General features: G+C 42.0%; 1 protein-coding gene across 1 annotated transcript; it reads right to left on the bottom strand.

Moving 5' to 3' along the window:
* Positions 1–7,529: 7,529 nt before the first annotated feature.
* On the bottom strand, positions 7,530–13,204 carry SOX9 (SRY-box transcription factor 9). The gene is made up of 3 exons (XM_072645546.1): positions 12,393–13,204; positions 10,898–11,151; positions 7,530–10,317 (listed from the first exon to the last, which is right to left on the bottom strand). The coding sequence occupies exons 1-3, from the start codon at positions 12,821–12,823 to the stop codon at positions 9,464–9,466; spliced, it is 1,539 nt and encodes a 512-aa protein (XP_072501647.1). The 5' UTR covers positions 12,824–13,204; the 3' UTR covers positions 7,530–9,463.
* Between the last annotated feature and the right edge of the window lie 6,105 nt (positions 13,205–19,309).

Here is a 19,309-nt window from a genome sequence, read left to right as displayed (position 1 = left end):
CTTTAATTTGAGGTCATACATATAGTTGAGTATTTGGAAAGAATAGCTTTTTAAACATTGGATAGAATGTATTCGTAAATTTTTTCAAAAATCTTGCTGTACTCTCCTTTTAAGAGTTCCTAAAAATCATAGATACAGAGCTGTATATATCCACCTTATAGATTATCTCTTATTTTTTAAATTTTATTTTTCAATGAACCAGCATTTATTTTCTCTTCTTTTCACAGAAATAAAATAATAGATAATTCTTATCAAAATATGCAATCAATCAAAATTTGTACCTTGACCATGTCCAAAATACTAGGTGCTCCAAAAGTCTTACAAATAAATTCTATCAAATATTTAAAAAGCAATTAATACTCTCCAAATACCCAAATATATTTATGGCCTCAAGTTAAAGTTTATTGATGATCTAAAATGATCTGATGAAGCATAAAGCAGCTACTTAGGATTAACAGCCAGTTTTGAATTTTCTTTGTTTCACAGATTATGGAGAAAATACTTTGGAGTTATTCTTCTTACTATGTCCTTTCAGTGAAAGTTGTTGCTTTGAATCCATTGTGTTTACTGGCCGACTTATTGGGAAGCTAGGACCTGGAAGCAAGTAAGCCAGAGGAAGTGCTACATTAATCAGATAAATAAAACTACTTTTAATTTATTTTCTGCTTATTATTCTGTGATATCCTTGTAAAAGTTTTTTACTGTTGATCTTTTCTACATCATCATGGGATAGATATTTCTCCCTCAGACTTTGTTTCCTTTTCTATGTCATCCTGGGTCACCAGGGTTGAATAAGGTCTGTTTTCCTTAGAACATCAGGGTGACTGCTACAGGGAGACTATGGGAGACCAATGTAGTTAGGTGACATTTGAAGTCTTCTGCTATCCGCCTTCTTTTTTGGATTAGACTTTCTTTAATCCCTAGCTAGGGTTTACCCTTGATGGTTAACAAGGAGGAACTTGAAGAAGATCCCAGCTATGGGCGATGGGTTAGAAGTCTTTGAAACTGGATCCCTGTTCCATCTTTCTCTTCCACTTACTGCCTGTTTCCTTGTGTGGTATAAATATTTGGAGACAGTGTTGCATTCCTAGGCCCATGTCTTCTCCAATATATTTTCCCCTAGACTCTATACTTTTCTACAGCTCTCTACTTTCCTTCTTTGTGATCTTTGGGGTTGGTCTCATTTTGAAGGTCTCATTCTGCATTCAGAGGTATGATGAAGACAGAGTGTGTCTTTATGGGATGTTAACTCCAAAAGCCCATGCTTAAAATTGTAGCTACCATAAGGAACAAAAAGCTACTCTGAATCAGAATCTGAATCACCAGACTGTCAGATATTTGGAAAGGTGGAGGATTTGTATAGGAATTGGGGTTTCAACTTCTCCTAGAAGTTGGGATTTTCAGTGTGATGCTGGCAAGGATACAGTAACCTATACTTAAAACTGATGTGGACTTCAAAGTCCTGGTACAGAACAAGTGACTGGGGATAGGAATACTCTGGGAATGGCATCACCAGGAATGAAGGGCTAATCAGCAAGTCTTTTGGTTTTTTTCTATAAAAAAAATACCTCATAGATGGTTCTTTCAATTTTTCTTTTCACTGTGGCATTTGGTCCAGGTAGGGCTGTTTTCCCAGTTTATTTGGAGTGGTAGAGGGGGAAATGCTCTTAGGGGATTTTTATAAAGGTCACTGCATCCTCAATCCCAATCCCAGGTTTATTCACTGTATCAGCTATTCAGACAGTCATGGGTAGATTGACCAATTGTTTCTGAGAGAATGCATAGATTTGCCCTTCCTGGTGGATTATATAAATCATGTACAATATTCTCTGCTTTTTTCAACCCAACATGTAAAGACTTTGTGAGATCTCTTTAGGTTTTGAGTGGCAAAGGAACTAGTGTTGTGGAGTAACAAAGCGTCAAGTCAGCTGAGAAACTGGAAGTACTGAGGATCAGGAGAAGCTTTCCTGGAACAGTGTACTCAGTTACAGAAGTGACTCTTCACTTGTGGCTTTTAAGTTAGGAAGACCTCTGTGAGCTGACAGATGAGGCAAGAGCAGCGGCAAGTTGTATTACCTCTAGCCAGTTGTGTTGTGTCTATTAAAATATGACACCTCTATTCCTTTTATCTGTTTTGTGGTTATTTTTTTCCTGTTCTTAGGTGAATGACTGTCCAGAGATGGAGTTCCCCAGATTATGATCCTGTGAGCCTCAAAAGGTCAGAAGAGCCATCAGAGTTTCCCTCAGTTAACAGAAGTGGTAATGACAGCTTACAAAGCCAGAGTAGAGCCACCTACTTTCCCTAGCCTGGCAGTAGATTGTCCCACCAGCTGAGAGATAATGTCCAAGGAGCAAGATCATTTGAAAAAGAGGATGACATATCTGTCAGAATTCCATCCTTCTCCTTACCTGAAAGGCAAAAAATGGTGTCTCAGAGTCAGTGATCACAAGGTACCCCTCAACCCAATTGCCTACATGTATTCCTTGTATGTGTGCCTCATTACCTTCAGGGCATCGTAAAAGTATTTTGAATTGTTACTATCAACATAAAACTGAATTTCATCTACCTTCTTACTGAGCCAAGAATCCTGCATCTCTCTAAGCTATGCTTGTACTTTACTTTTGATGTAACTAAATGCTACCTTCTTAGAGATGGACGAACTGTCCTGCTGATAAACCCTATGGAGTTCTAATTTTTCATTTAACAACTTCTGAATTTCCCCATCATTTCCATCAAAACAGTCTTAGTGTTTGTGAGTGTTCTGACACAGATGAGCAAATGCAGTTTGATACATCAGATTTCTGAAAGCTGCCCACTCCTTTTCTGCTTCACTGTTGCCACCTGTGTGTTGACTAAACTTTCCCTCCAAGTCAGCAACAAACTGTTCCTGCTCACAGATGAGCTCTATTCTGTTGACATTAATTCTTCTGGTAGTCATTTTGCCTTGGGGACACCATTTTTGTTGAATGAGAATGTTTAGGTTGGGGAGGATACATCTAGGATAGAGTCAGAGACATGAGCTAGCTCAGTGTTTGGGAAGTTCCGAAGGAAAGTATGGGAAAGAAGAGGTATTAGACTGACTACCAAACTGAAGGTCTACAGAGCCACTGTGCTAACCTGATTGTTGTATGCCTGTGAAGTCTGGACAGTATACCAGCACCATGCCAGGAAACTGAATGATTTCCATTTGAATTGTCTTAGGAAGATTCTGAAGAACACCTGGCAGGATAAGATACCAGACACTGAGGTCCTTTGCAAACTAAAGTGCCAAGCATTCAAACTCTACTTCAGAGAGCACAACTCTGATGGGCTGGGCATTGTGTTTGAATGCACAATGTAAGCTTGCCAAAAAGATTATTTTATGGAGAATTTACACAGTTCACATGATGGTCAAAAGAGATACAAAGACACTCTCAAGGTCTCTCTTAAGAACTTTGGAATTGACTGTGTGACATGGGAGACATTGGCACAGGCCTGGTCAGCAGCAGAGAAGGTGCTGTGTTCTCTTAGCAAACCAGAATGAAACAGCTGAAAGGAAACACAGGATGCACAGGTAAAAGAATCAACCCCAAATGTTCACACAGACTATTTGTGCCTGACCTGTGGTAAAGCATTCCAAGCTCATATTGGTTTGATCAGCCACAGTTGGACACACTGAAACTTGTCTCTAACACAGTGATATCGTTTTGGTCTTCTTTGAGAATGAAGGACAACAACCAGCCTCATAACCTTTGTATATTAAGTTTGAGCACACTCTCCCCAGGGACTTGTATGTTCAAAGGGAGAGTATTTCCCTGGCTTGGGGAATTTTTTTCTTTATAATTTTGGTCCTTGCTATACTTTCTTAATAAATAAATAGATGAATGAATGAATGAATGAATGAAAAGTTAATTAATGTCAACTGGTTGATCAGTATTAGTGGAAGCACATTGGAAAGGGATTCATCCGCTATAACTTTAGAAGCCACAACCCCTTCAAAGTTTACCCAAAGAACTTTGAAGGTAGAAAGTTGTTCACTCTCAGAAAATCCAGTATGCTGTTATGAATTGGGGTTTGGGAGAGTGAACCCAGAGAGATATAACTCAAAATTGTCCTATCTTCAACATGACTGTGTATGTAAAACTATATATATATATATATATATATATATGTATGTATGTATGTATGTATGTATGTATGTATGTATGTATGTATGTATGTATGTAAAGCTAAAACATCTTGTTTTAAAAAAATCAGTGGCACAAGTACAGCCTCACAAAAAAAAGTGATCAAAAAAGCCTTACGTCTCTCACTTGACCCCAAACAAAATGATCCAGGTATGTGGTGCAGTCATGTAAGGTCCTAGCACAATCTTGGCCACACTGGTGAAAGTACTGAGTCCAGAGATCTCATGATACTTTACATTGTTTTATTGTAGCTGTTTAGTTGTTTCAGTCATGTCTGACTCTTCATGATCCCATTTGGAGTTTTCTCGGCAAAGATACTAGAGTAGTTTGCCATTTCCTTCTCCAGCTCATTTTATAGATGAGGAAACTAAGGCAAACAGGGTTAAGTCACTTCCCCAGGGTCACATAGCTAGTAAGTGTCTGAGGCCAGATGTGACCTCCTCTTCTTTTACCAGCTCTATCCATTGTGCCTCTTATCTGCCCTATATTGCTCTACTAATTAGCAATATCATCTTAGCAGTGAAATATTTACTTAATGAGTAAGATCATAGAATGAATGACCATTCAATCAATAATCAATCAATAAATATTTATGAAGCACTTACTCTATGCCAGTCTCCATGGTAGGGGCTTATATATATACTATAACTAGGGTAGGTTACAAATAAAAAATTGAGACAAGTCTCTGCCCCCAAGGAACTGTGTTCCCTCTTCCTCCATCTTGTTTTGTCAGAAACAACCAAATTCATTACATTCTGAATGTAAACAGAATGAAATATTTCAATTCAAATAAAGTTCTTTTGCAATGAAACTGTATTTGCTTTGTTCCATTCTAAATAATGAGTCTTCATCTGATTGATGAATCTCTGTTGCAAGGCTTAGAGGCTGCAAACTCTTACTTGGCATTTTGTACTATAGTGTCGTTTAATTTTGAACATAACTTCCTCCTTCTCTCCTACCCCCCATCAGAAAATCCCTCCAGCACCTTTTTAAAAATCTTCTCTCTAGGTCATTCAAGAAACTATTTTTCCCTAGCATCCTTGTGACATGAAAATTCCTCAAACATTGCAACTTCTGATTCCCTGACCTGGCACAGGTTTGGAATACTCTGAATCCTCCCTTCCCCCTTTTAGAATCCCTAGGTGCCTTCAAAACACTGCCCAGGTATCCCTTCCATATGAGGCCTTTCCTGGTCCACCAGTTATTAACACACATACTCTCTTTCCAGAAATTTCTCTGTGTTACTTTGTATACACTTTCCTTTTACTTATTTGTGTGTATGACTTTTCCCAGGTAAACAGAAATTACTCCGTGGCAAGAACTGTTTCTTGTTTGTTTTGAATTCTAAGGCCTAACAATGCCTGAAAATAGAAGGTTCTTAAGAAATGTTTAAATTGAATAGTCTTTTTGGTGGAGGCACTGAAAGGTAAAGTGGTTTGTTTGAAAAATCATTTGCTTTGCTGAAAAAAATTAGTCTCTTGGTCATTCAAGAAATTTGTCTCTGTTGTACAAGCTGTTTCCATCTCTCTAGGGTCTCAGTTTCGTCTTTTTTAAAATGAAGGGCTGAATTAATTAATTTACAAAGTTTCTTTTCAGCTCTGGTATCCTATGGATTATGAGTCTAAAGTCACAAAACAAATTAGTGATAGAAGTGAGAATCTAACTTTGGGGGGGGGGGGCCGCTTCTCATTTAGTGTACTCTAAGTCACGGGGTCAGCAGTAGGAGGAGAAAGGGGGAGGGGGAGAAAGGGTAGTAATTAACATTTTAATAGATACTGAATTTTCAGATGTTTGTCAATCACAAAGAGAAAGGAATAATTAAGAGAGCACATATTGGGGAAGGACCAGAAATAGTACAAAAATAAATATAGATTGTGGTTCTGTAGGAGTTGGGTAGAGGTAAAAAAGAATCACAGAGTCCTAGATTATTAAAGGTGGGAAGTACCTTAGATGTCATTTAATCTACTTACTCCCTACATACCCAGGTGCCATTTTACAGAACAGGAATCTAAAGTCCCAGAGAGATTAAGAGACCTGTCCAAGGTTAAGAAGCTAGTATTTGGCAGTGCTGGAATGAGAACCCTAGTCTCCTGACTCTTAGTCAAGTGCTGAATCATATGCTAAAAGGGGCGGGAAGGATCTGGAAAGGAGGTTTGGTTATAATGAAGCCAGGTTTTGGTAAACGCCATGCTCTTGGTTGCCATGAATCTGATATGGGAGGCAAAAGAGAACTCCACTAAGCCAAACCTAGCAGTGTAAGTTAATATTCATGTGGCAAGAAGCCTGTAGAGATTGTCAGAAACACCCACTCCAGTGAAAAAAGAAGCCCATAAGAAAAGTCTTTAGTCACAGAGGAGTTGTGCTTAGCTGAAGAGAGATGTACTCTCAGCCCTGGTGTGGGTGAGGGGTGGGGTGGGGGAGGAGGAGAGGGTGTGGTGGGGAGGAGAGTAGATGATTTCATCTGTTTGGTGAAAAATGACCTGAAAGTTTCTCTGATCTTGGAAACTGTGTAATAGAGGCCAAAGAAAACAGAATTCAATCTTATTACCTCTCCTTGAATTTTCGGTGATGACTTTGCATATGTTAAAAATGAGTTAAACCAAAAAAGTACCATTTCATACCGTTGTCTTGGTAGAGAAACTAAAAAGATATTGGATCATTTAATGGGTTAACAGGATGGATTTTCCTACATGCCCCTTAGGAACTCATCGCTTTAACCCCTTTCAGTTTGTCTTTCCTTCCTTCCTTCCTTCCTTCCTTCCTTCTTTCCTTCCTTCCTTCCTTCCTTCCTTCCTTCCTTCCTTCCTTCCTTCCTTCCTTCCTTCCTTCCTTCCTTCCTTCCTTCCTTCCTTCTTTCCTTCCTCCTTTTTCTCTTTTATTAGACAATCTTTTTCCTTCCATAAGAGCAAAGAAATTGTCCTATTAAGTTAAAATGAGCAATTCACCCCTCTGGCATCCTGTCTCTACCAACAGCTACTGATTTTTGGTTTAATGTTCTCTTCTAACCTCCCCAGGGGAATGTTTTTTTCTTCCTTTCCCTGAAGCATGAGATTGAAACCAGAATCAGAAACATTCTGCCCAAGTAGACAACGATTGACATATGTTTTTCTATCAGTTTTATTAGAATGGTGCTTTTCAAGATTAGTTTTCTATGCTTAGAGGTGGGTGGATGTGGGGGAATAGATCTGTTCATTTCTCTGAATTGACTCAGCTAGATCTGAAGGGAGCAATAGGGCTAAATCTAACTTAAATGATTGCTAGGAAAATGACAGCCTCACAGGAATGAAAGTACACAGAATCTTGTCAGCATCGAATCCTTTTCCCCCTCGTTGGATACCTCTATTAATAAAACCATTTGACTGTTTTCTATTTTTAGTACAATGTATATTTATTGTAAACAATAATATACAAAAAAAGGTAAGTTTCACAAAGAGAACAATGGGTTTAAAAAAAGTGAAACAAACGAAAGACAAACACAAAACCAAACTTACCTAAAGACAAAATATGATTTAAATGTCAGGTCTTTTAAGTTACAGAAATATTTTAAAAAGATCTGCTTTTATACAGAAATGGAAAGATGCCATATTAAAAGAGTTCTTTATTCTACTGAATTCTAAAACTGTTAATATATCATTTTTAAATAAAAAAAGTTTGCTGTCTTTTCAAAAAGCAGTCCTCAACTGTCCAGTAATAGCCTAATTAAAGTAAGTTAGTCAGTTTATCAACTCCCTTCTTCTCCTCAGAAGAAAATACACAGGGGAATTTGAAGATGATACATGCTTCTGTTGTTTGGGGTCACACACACACACACACTCACACACACACACACACTCACATGTACATACATACACCTAAAATTTGGACAGCCTGAAGAACCGTGGTAGAAAATAATGCAAATGATTCTACATTTGGAATCTCATTTGTACAAAAAAGACAACACTTCCAGTTTATTAAAAAAAAAAAATAACAAAAAGAAGAGGAAAATGTATTTGTACAAACCTAGGACACAGATCCCAAAGAAACTTGTTTTTTTTTTTTTAATAATAATTAAAAAGAATAAAGAGATAAATAAAAAAATGGTTACAGTTAAGGCCATAATTTAACAATAGGTGACCATACCCTTCAAGGAAGGCTCAAACAACCTACTGATTTTAAAAGTTTTTTTTTAAAAGAGGAAGATCAATTTTTTAAAATTAAAACCTCTTTTATTACAAAATAAATAATTGTAGCATGTGGAATGTCTTAAAGTTATACTGTTTGCATTTGGGGGCTTAGAAGATGGTTTAAGAGTGGACTCCAGCATATGGTACCTGGGCAGAGAAGGGAGAAGGGAAGGTATTTGAGGGCACTTAAGTTTGCTAGTGAGACTTCCCCGGAAGCTGTTTTTGCCTCCCTCAGTGCCTGCCTTTGGCAATCTTTCTCTAAAGACTACATGGAGAAAACCCACCCAAAGACACGTGAGCTATTGCTAGTAGCATGATTTTAAGGCTCAAGGTATTTTTCTTTTTAAAAAATAAAAGCAAAACTTACCCAAGGTGCCTCCAGATTCCTGTCTTTATTTCCATACTAAAAAATAAGGCCTTTTAAATTTTTCTTTTCGAGGCATCCTCACCTTGAATCTTACAGACTTTAGAATTGAGGAAAGCTAACCCCCAACACTGATCACACGACATGGGTTCTGTTTTGGGGTTAATGCACACAGACACACATACAATTTTAAGAGAAGACATATCTGTACAAAAATACCTCTGACTTCAAGAAAAGCTAGGGCATACTTTCACTAAAGAGTAGTTTTAGCTGTTGGAAAAATAAGAGCATTTAAAAAATTTTCTCTAAAAATATGTATAAATCCCCTCAAAATGATAATGAATCATACACAGTACATACTAAAAAATATTTAAAATAGAGAATATTCCTCACAGAGGACTTTTTTTTTCTTTAATTACAGCTAAAAAATAATTACAAAGTCCAAGCACAGGCAAAGAAAGACTGAACTACAGCGGCTATATGATTCTCCATCAATCTCTGTGCTTGCCTTGAAGAACATTTAAAGTCCAGTTCTGGAATGACTGTCGTGAGCTCTGCTGCTCTATCCATGGGGAGTGGTCTTGCCACTGATTCTGGAGAAGGCTCTAGTGCATTTGGACAACTTTACTGCTTTGTCTTTGTTGTTCTTGCCTTTAGTGTCTTTGAAGAATAAAGGGAAAAAAAGCAAATGTCCAAAGGTGATTTTATTGCTGCTGGGTTGTTGGGTTTTTTTTTTTTTGTATTAAGAATATTATTTTTCTTATTCTCCTTATGGTCTGGTGAGCTGCGTGTAGACCGGCTGTTCCCAGTGCTGTGGGCTGTGGGTCTGGGGGATGGAAGGGACACCAGTCGTGTCGGCTATAGGGGTGTACATGGGTCGCTGGGCAGGGTTCATGTAGGTGAACGTGGAGTAGAGGCTGGAGCTCTGGCCTGCAGCATGACTATAGTAGGAGTTGGAGTTCTGGTGATCTGTGTAATCGTACTGGGAGCGAGTGATGGTAGGGTAGGAGGGGCTGTAATGGGGCAGGCTGAAGGGGTTGTAGGGGATCTGCTGCGGGGAATGCTGCTGCTGTTCACTGTAATGGCTGGGGCTGAGCTGCTCGGTCTTGATGTGTGTTCTCTGGGACTGGCCCTGTTCACTGCTCAGAGGAGTGAGGGTATGGGTCTGAGATGGTGCCTGTGGCTGCTGGGCTGACTGCTGCTGCTGCTGCTGCGGTGTCGGCTGCGGTTGGGCCTGAGGAGGCTGAGGTGGTGGAGGAGGCTGTTGAGGAGGTGGGGGCTGCTGAGGCTGCTGCTGTTTTGACATCCACGAAGATGGGGGGGCAGAAGTGCTGCTGATGCCATAGCTTCCTGTATAAGTAACCTGACCAGGCTGGCCATGAGTAACTGGGACTCCTGGGTGGCCATTGGGTGGGAGATATTGGTCAAATTCATTAACGTCAAAGGTCTCGATGTTAGAGATGACATCACTACTCAGTTCCCCTATGTCCACATCTCGGAAATCGATAGGGGGCTGTCTTCCCCCTTCCTGCAAGGGGCGTCCCTCTCTCTTCAGGTCAGTCTTGCCTGCCTGCACATCAGTTTTGGGGGTGGTGGGTGGGGTAGGTGGGCCCTGAGACTGTCCTGTAGAAAAGAAGAAACACAGAAAAGTCAATATTATGTTTGATAAGGACTTGGGCTGGATAACTGCATAGACCTGTCTGGGAAACACTTTTATGGTCCCTGTTTAACTGCTAAGGTGTAATAAAGACCCTGACCTGAGCAAGTAGTGACCTGGAATGGAGATAAGCCACTGAATGATTAACCAGAGAGGGTACACACCTAGCCACCTACTTTTATCTTCGGTGGATCTGAAGTCAAGTAGTTCTGAGACACTAAACTGAGCATATTTTAGGTCAGCTGTAGTGTGTTTGGAGAGTGGGTGGATAATAGATTGGACTCCTCTTTATGGAGTTTTTGAGAGCCTTTGCAAATCTTCGATATTGCAATTTAGGAAAAAAATGTGGCTATTTCAATATGGCCAGTTGCAGAAATGCCCTGAATTTGCACATTTGTATGCAGAAGACAGTGGTTAGCCAGAGATGGCATAGGAGTAGAAATCTCCATGGGGATGGAGGTGAAGAGGGAGGTGGGGGGCACTCTGCTGAATGTATGAGTGAATGGCTTGGGGAATGGTTAGTGGTGGGGATGGGATCCGACATACCAGAATGCTCCCCAGGGGAGTGCACTTCACTCATGCCAGAGGAAGAATGCGGAGAGTCTGCCTGCAGCGCCTTGAAGATGGCATTGGGCGAGATGTGGGTCTGCTCAGTACCTTCCTCCTGTTCCGCCTGCCCGTTCTTGACTGACTTCCTCCTCCGAGGTTGGTACTTGTAATCTGGGTGGTCCTTCTTGTGTTGAACCCTCAGTCGTTCTGCCTCTTCCACAAAAGGCCGTTTCTCACTCTCATTTAACAGCCTGAGCAAAGAGGGGGAGAAGAGAGGAGAGAGGGTAAGACTACCAGCACAGTTGTCAATTTGGGGAGGGGGTGGGGCCCTGATACTGTACAATACAGTTACTTTCCTATGGAACGTCTCTTAAAAGACTATCTGGAGGGAATTGCAGTCTTCATCCTATTCAAGTTGACTGGTCTAATAGAGGAATTTTAGCTTTATTTTTTAAAATAATAAGCAAAAAGATTATATAAAACTGTATTGTGTAGGTCAGATGAGGTAATTATTCTCCTTTTCTTCTTTCTCTCTCTTCTAAACAGTCAAGAGATGGGCACGGGGTCTGCTGCTTCTCTTTGGGGAATTTGCTATCAGGGTTAATTCTCTCTCTCTCTCTCTCTCTCTCTCTCTCTCTCTCTCTGTCTGTCTGTCTCTCTGTCTGTCTGTCTGTCTCTCTGTCTCTGTTTCTCTGTCTCTGTCTCTCATCTCTCTCTCACCTTAAAAAAAAGTTTTTTTTCCCCTCCTGATAAATTGCTTTACCTCCTGGTAAAAATGTTTTAAACTGTGGCCTCCTTTGCCTTTGCCCCTATCTTTCACCCTCCCCAAATCCAGCCTCCTCTCTTCTTTTCATAGGCTCTTGTGCACTTTCCCAGCCTCTCCTCACCACCACTGTAAAGCACCAGCCAGTTTACCAGAATGAATTACAAAGAAGCCATCACCCAAATCAAAAAATTCCTTCCTACGCCCTAGCTCCCTTTCTGCCCCCCCTTTTTTGCCCTCTCTCTTTCTCCCGAGATCTCACTTAAGTGGCACAGAAACACACACACACACACACACACACACACACACACACACACACACACACACACACACACACCCCTCCATCTACCGACCCCCTCCCCCGCCCCTCAAGTTTGCAGAGTTTAAGCTTTAATTAATCTACTTTCAAAAAATTTTCCTCCATCCCTCCTATTACACACTTTATACGCCCCTATTTTCACTTCCTTCCCCCTCGCTTTCATTCGCAATATCGAATTAACCAAGCACCCCTCTCCTTGCCTCCAGTGAGATAGCACTCCAGCCCCTCCGGGTGAGAGTGTGGGAAGCTTAAGTTTGCAAAACATGGCATCCAAATAATTTGGTCAAACTCAGAGCTGCCCTGTCCCGCGCCACCAGTTCTTCCCCCCGCCCCCAACTCCAATTTCTTTCAGTCCCCCGCGGTGGGCTCGGCCGGGGGAGAGTGGATCGGCATCTCCTCTAAGAACCTACCTCCAGAGCTTGCCCAGAGTCTTGCTGAGCTCGGCGTTGTGCAGGTGCGGGTACTGGTCTGCAAGCTTCCTGCGAGCCGCTTGCGCCCACACCATGAAGGCATTCATGGGCCGCTTGACATGCGGCTTGTTCTTGCTAGAGCCATTGACTCGCACGGGCATAGGCACCAGGGTCCAGTCGTAGCCCTTGAGCACTTGGCTGACTGCCTCCCGGATGCACACGGGGAACTTGTCCTCCTCGCTCTCCTTTTTCAGATCGGACTCGCCCTTGGGAAAAGTGTTCTCCTGGGGCCGGGTGTTCTCAGTGTCCGAACCCGAGCCCGAGGGGCAGGGCGAGCCCGCCGAGTCCTCCGACATAGTGGGGCTGGGGGCTCCAGACAGGCCCTTCTCCTGCTCGTCGGTCATCTTCATGAAGGGGTCGAGGAGATTCATGCGACAGCCCGAGGGAGGGGGCGGGTTACGAGAAAAGGAGAGCCGGGGCTCTGACCCAAGGCACTGCCGGGCGGGAGGCGTAGGGTCCTCGCGCCTCAGCTGGTCGGAGAAGGAGCAGTGGGCTGCACGGCAAGCTCGCAAGTCCGCCGAGCCGCCCTGATGCAAAGATCTGCGGGGCAGCTGGGGGGTGTCCAGTCCGCCGCCACCCGCTCGAAGTTGGGAGATTCAAGGAACAGAGAAAAAGAGAGAGAGAAAAAGTGGGTGCTCTTTCTCTTCTCCAAAGAAAAGTTCTTGGGGAGGGAGGGGGGAAGTGGGAGGGTTTGGAATCGAGGCTTCACCAAAGTACCTAGTCAATTTTCAAGCCCCGTTCTCTACTCTCCAAATCTCTGGCTCAGTCTCTTTAATAAATACTCCCTCACCTTAGAGACTTTCGGCCAATCACAGCCCGGCCTTTCACAGCTGATTGGCTAAAAGTTTTGGGGAGGGGAGCGCCCCTTGCAGTTTCTGGGATGGGAGGGGCGGGATGGCAGTGGGGGTGGGGATGGGGTGTAAGGGAAGGCGGGGGACCAGAAACGTCTGTGTGTGATTTTGCTGCGCTCTTGGTATGTCAGAAGTTTGGTACTATCTCAGGGCAAACTATTCTCTGTGTGTGTGTGTGTGTGTGTGTGTGTGTGTGCGTGCGCGCGCGCGTGTTTGTCTAGACAGACTTAAAAAAAAAGTTTTTAGTATGACCGAGGATGTAGATGGAGTTTACTGTCCCGTGAAAGCGACTCCGTGGCTACAAGTGTCTCACACAGATTATTCGCTTAGAGCTGGCCTCAGAATATGCTTAGGAAAAACAAAAAAACCCAAGTTTAAAACGGCAAAATGTCTGGGAGATTTAACGGCTGCTGTTATTCCACAACAATCCGCATAAATAGATTAACGTGTCATGCTTCCCTGTGGTCGGTGTCGCTTGTCAAATATGCTTAGGCGCTGCTGCTTCAAACCCAAGTAGTGCCCACTAAGCTAGTGCTGGGCAGCGCTGGAATTCGGGTTCTCGACCAGCTCAGCCTCCACCTCCACCCTATCCACTCTGGTGGGTAGGTGGCTAATGAACCTTGATCTCTGACAAGACATTTAGAACTTCTACCCTATCTATCTTGCTCCCCACTCTCCTCACCCTGATTATATGGCAGTCATACTCAGGTCTTCTAACAGGAAGGTCTCATCTTCTATAAAATGTGTCTGTTTGCAACTAGAAAGACTTTGCTCATGGTTCAAAGCTTTAGATAGCTAACTCCCCTAATCCGCGAGGCAGTGAGGGACAGCTTGGCAAAGGTTTGTCATTTAACAACCCAAACAGAACTACAAAAGAAAAAAAAACTTCACTTTAGTTAAGTTGCAATGTACCTTTTACTTTGCCTAGGGAAGAACGATAGGCATTTTCACTTTCTTCTCTCTTAAGTGTCTACTGTTAAGATTGTGGGATGCCTTTTTAGCCGACTTTTAAAAGGTTTTATCTCTCGCCACAGAAAGCTTTTAGAAGAGGAATACTTAAGGACGCTAAAGTCCAGTAGTATAGGTTTTGAAATTGTGTTGAGCGCAAGAACAGCCTTAGAAACCCTGTGGGATTTGCGTCTTAAAAATTTCACAAAACTTGAATAACTTGGAATAACTCGTCGTTTTTACACGAACCACCCTCTTTTCCCACTCTGAGACATTTTCACTTCGCTTTAGATGATTTTTTTTGGAGGGGGGAGGTTGAATTTTACGAGCGGTACATAAAATGTCTCTCCTAATTTAATTTGAAAATAGCTGGCAGTGTTCGATGGTTTTCTTAAAAACGAAAAAAAAAACTTTTTCTCGAGGAGAGTGTTAAAATTTTTGCCTCCTTTTCTCTAAAAGAAAGTAATTAAAAAAAAAAAAGAAATGTGTACTCATCACAGTGTAGTCACAGTTGTATGACTTAGAAATTATACTTATTTGACACTAGGGAAAGTAAAATCTTAAACGTCTGCATAACCATGTTTGTGTGTTGAAAAAACTACCATACAACCAACTTGAATGTGCATCTGTTGTATTGGCAAGTAGGATGCCAATAGGGTATATTGCTTTCTTGGGGTGAGGGTGGGGGATGGAATTGTGTTGTGTATTCCTGTGTATTGAAAGGGAATTGTAAACGTAATTGTTTAATTTCTTCTAATTTGCACATACTGGAAGAATACATGCACAAACTGCAAGCTGTGAGCAGAGATTTAAAGAAAATCATTGCCAAAATATTTAGAAGAGTTTAAAAATATTAATTCCTGTAATTAATTACTAGCACAATGACAGTTAGGTGGACTTTGACCTTAAAGTATTTAAAAATATTTCTCTGAGTAGTTTCAGTACAACATATTATATATTACATGTAATACCACATTGGGAATTATGAATTATATACTCATATTTTAAAAAGCGGTAACCGTACTTTGTGCATTTTTTGTGCATTTGAAACATGCATATTGCCGTACCTTCTTAAACTTAATTGTAAACTTTCAGATATTTAAAAAAAGAGAAAAGCATGCAATTCCTAGCATCATCCAGAGGGGGCACCAAAAGCCCAGAAAAGAACGAACTCTACGTTTCTAAGAGAAACTTTAGAAAATCTTTGAAGGGTGAGGAAAGTCTTGAGTTAATCTGGAGTTTGGTGATGTGATTTATATCTTTTGGAGTTCGTGGACCACTCTCTTTCCCTCTCTGTCTCTGTCTCTTTCTCTCTCTCTTTCTCTTCCTCCCCCCTCCTCTTCCTCCTCCTCCTCCTCTCTCTACTTCTGTCTCTGGTGTTCTCTCTATGTATGTGTATCTGTGTCTTTCCGTCTGACTATCTCCATCTCTGTTTCTCTGTCTGTCTCAGGGTTTGTCTCTATGTGTCCCTGTTTCTGTCTCCGTCTTTTTTTTTTGGGAGATTTGTTTCTGTTTCATTGGGTCTCTGTCTTTGTATTTGCGTCTGTGTCCCTATGTTTCTCCCTGTGTGTCTATCTTTCTGTTTTTCTCTGGTTGTCTCTCTCCCTAGTGAGCTCCAACATTTCTGGAGCAAACCTGGGGGGAAGTTGAGATGTGAACATATAGATAGGTGTGTGGGTAGGAGTGAATGATGTTGGGGGCCAGGATGATTGGAGGAAATGTCCAAGGTTTTGATTCCTTACCATATGGTGAAATAGAAGGACATTCTCACCTAAGGACACACCAAGTCCAAATGTATCTCTCTTCATTGGACACTGAAAAGGCCAGTGCCATTTGCATAATAAAATTTGCTGGTGAGAAGCCTTCCTCTTTGGAGAAATTTAAAAAAGCGGACTTGGCAGCTAGTTCTTTCATTTGAAGGAGAAGGTTTCACAGAGAAACACAGTTCTCATCTTCTCCAATGGCATCATTCCATCCCAGGTCATCCCTACCGAAGAACCAATGACCCACATCCCCCCAGTGCCCACTCAAAGTTTACTCTTTCAGGACACATGAATTTTAGGCAACAATTCACAAACCTGCAAAAATAGATATTTAAGAAGGAAATAAAGGTGGATTCCCAACCTAATTCCTTCAGTAGACTAATGTCTCAGTCTAATGGTTGTGTTAGTGTGTATGTATATGTGTGGGGTTGAGGAGAGGCAGGCTAGGAACTGTGGAGTGGTAGTCTTGAAGAGAATCCAACTAGTTTTTAAAGGATAATGTTTAACAAATATATTATTGTTATATTTGTAGGTGGTTCTCTCCCCCACCCTCTTTTGCCTGCTTTTCTTTTTAAGAGCATCAGGATTTTAACTGGACCCAGCATAGCTCCAGAGTAGACAGGCGCTGTAAAGTCTGCGGCCTGGGCAGCTAGACACCAAGGAGAGTGGGGCCTGGAATCCTAGAAAACCGAAGTCTGGGAGCTCCTCTATTTACCTTTCTCCCCTATTTGTGTCTCCCCACCCCCTTCACCTACTCTAAGCATTTTTCTAACCTTCTCTTTCTGGTAGAACTGAGAGCCAGGACAGGACGAGATTGATCTATTTGGAAGAAGCTGGTAAGGTGGAGGAGCCAATACTAGGGTTTTCTGTTAAAAATTAAGCTAGAAGTTTTACTAGCAAATTTCTTCACCTAAACAAAGGGTAAATTATTCCTCTTACCTAGTCCTAGGCACTTATTATGTGTCTCCAGACCCGCTGAAAAGTCGCTAAGGCCCTTTTCCTTCCCTTCCGAAGAAAAGTGCCAGTCTCTTACCCCAAGCAGAACAACCAGCAAATGCTTTGGCTTGCTAAACCCCAACTCATGTAATTAATTCTTTCCTTTGTCTTGCGGGGCCTTTTTACTTTCTATGAGCCTGGAAGAAACCTTTGGAGTGAGCCACAGGTAAATGTGAGTCCCCTGGATGGAAGTCTGACTGAGAAGAAATAGAGACTGGGAACTGTAGCACCCTATCTTAAAGAATATTTGTCGAATGAAAGAATACATCAACTTTACGTATAACGTGTGTGTTTCACATCACAGTCCAAGAGTCTCCGTAAGCACCATACATAGAGGGTGTCCCAAAAATTCTTAATGCTGCTTTAAGTTACTAGAGCTTTGTACACTCTGTGTACAAAATTGTGTGTGTGTGTGTGTGTGTGTGTGTGTTTTAATTGCCCTTTAGGAAATACTCAAATGCTCTTCAAAACTTAGAAAGATGCTAGACCAGGTAGCTAAAATTTGTGTCATCTAGATTGGGCAGTACAGAAACCCCCGTTTTCACTTGTATTTCAAGGCAGGACTTCATCTTCCCGACCTTGGTGATTTTTCGAATGCTAATATGTACACGTGCTTATGTGTGTGTGTGTGTGTGTGTGTGTGTGTGTGTCTGGGTGGGGGTGTGTGTGTCTGGGTGGGGGTGAGGGGCTCGAGTCCACAGCAGAGAAGCTAGCTAGGCTGCGTGCGTGCGTGCGCGGTGTGCATTGTATTGAAGACTGCGGGATATTCCTAGGGCAAGGAGCCAGAATGGTTGGCGAGCTAAGCGGGAAAGAAAAAATCTACGGACCGCTTTCTTGTTTACAAGGCAGAGGGGAAGGCGGGAGGAAAAGCCCCAAAGAGTGTGGTTGGCTTTCTTCCCGAAAATCCGTGTCCTTAACTACGGGGCCCGCGCGCTGTATGTCTACTTCTAATTGTCCCCAATCCATCCTTAAAAGACTTGGGGGAATCTAGGGGAAAGGCAAGGAAGGATGATCCCAGGACAACATTTTTGGAATTCATTTAATTTTTTTTCTCTAAGTTTTAACCAGAGGTGGTTTGGCCCAGCTGAATAAAGCTGAATTCAGTTGCCTGGCGTAGGCGCGGTGGGGCAGGGAACAGTAGTGATCAGCCCGGGTTAGCGGAGCCTCACACCCCTTCTCCTCCGCAGCTCTTGCCTCGGAGCTGCCCTCTTATTATTCCCCCCTTCTCCTTCTCCCGAGGCTACTTGTTTCAGGGGTAAGGGAGGAGGCAGAGGGGCAAGGGACAGAGGGGAGTCACAGGAGTGTTACACGGACAGTCAGGATTTTGAGGGGTTTTCTTGGAGGTAGTGGGGCGGTTGGTGCTGATGCGAAAGGTTGGCCTATGTAAGAAAGGACTCTCCCAGCAAGAAGGGGCTTTTTAACCTTGCTTTGATGACAATTCCACTGCTAGATTCAGAGCTGGGAAAGGGGGTAATGTGGGTTATTTCAACTCAGTAAAAATCTTTGTAAACCTTTGAAAAGGGGGAGAGAGATCCTAAAAATAACAATGATAATTCAAATTAACGTTATACCTGCCAAATATATACTTCCGTACTTACTCTATTCTTAACTGTGTGTGTGTGTGTGTGTGTGTGTGTGTGTGTGTGTGAGAAGGGGGGTGTTTGCTGATGTGTGCATATAGAAATCTACACTATCTTTCTAAAACCCTAATTTTAAAAACTGTTCTCTTTTCTTTGAAGAACTTGGAAGGAGTAGGGTTTAGGAACGGGGGACTATTGAAATATACATCCATTCGATATAAAGGATTCCACACTCTTACTCTCCCTCCCCTTCCCACCTTCTCTTGTAATTTATATATTTAAAGGAGTTACTATGCCATCACCACTCATGTTTGTTAAGATCTTGGGCTATGTATCTGAGTTGTCTTGACTGTGTTACTAGGACAGGAACTAAATAGACCCCTGACTGACACCTTAGACTATTATGACAATAGGTCTTTTTTATTCCTTGACTCCCTACTTGGTTTCAGAGGAATATCAAAGACTTTCAGTATGGAAGTGAGTGACTTCCCCAAACTAGGTACCTAGAGCTGGTGACATCAGAGTCAATTATGACAACATTCTGGGGAATCTTTCCCGGGGTGCCTCTTAGAATGTTACTTTCCAACAAAGTGGGAAACAAACATCAACTTTGGGAAATGTTCTTTTCAGACTTATCCTAGTGTGAAGCTCACCTCTTTTTCAAGCAAAAACAAAAACAAACAAAGAAACAAAACCCCAAGCACGTCAAAATCCTTGCT

Source organism: Notamacropus eugenii, chromosome 2 (genome assembly GCF_028372415.1).
Source record: "Notamacropus eugenii isolate mMacEug1 chromosome 2, mMacEug1.pri_v2, whole genome shotgun sequence".
Taxonomy (NCBI): Eukaryota; Metazoa; Chordata; class Mammalia; order Diprotodontia; family Macropodidae; genus Notamacropus; species Notamacropus eugenii.
This window is presented reverse-complemented; position numbering and strand designations above follow the sequence as displayed.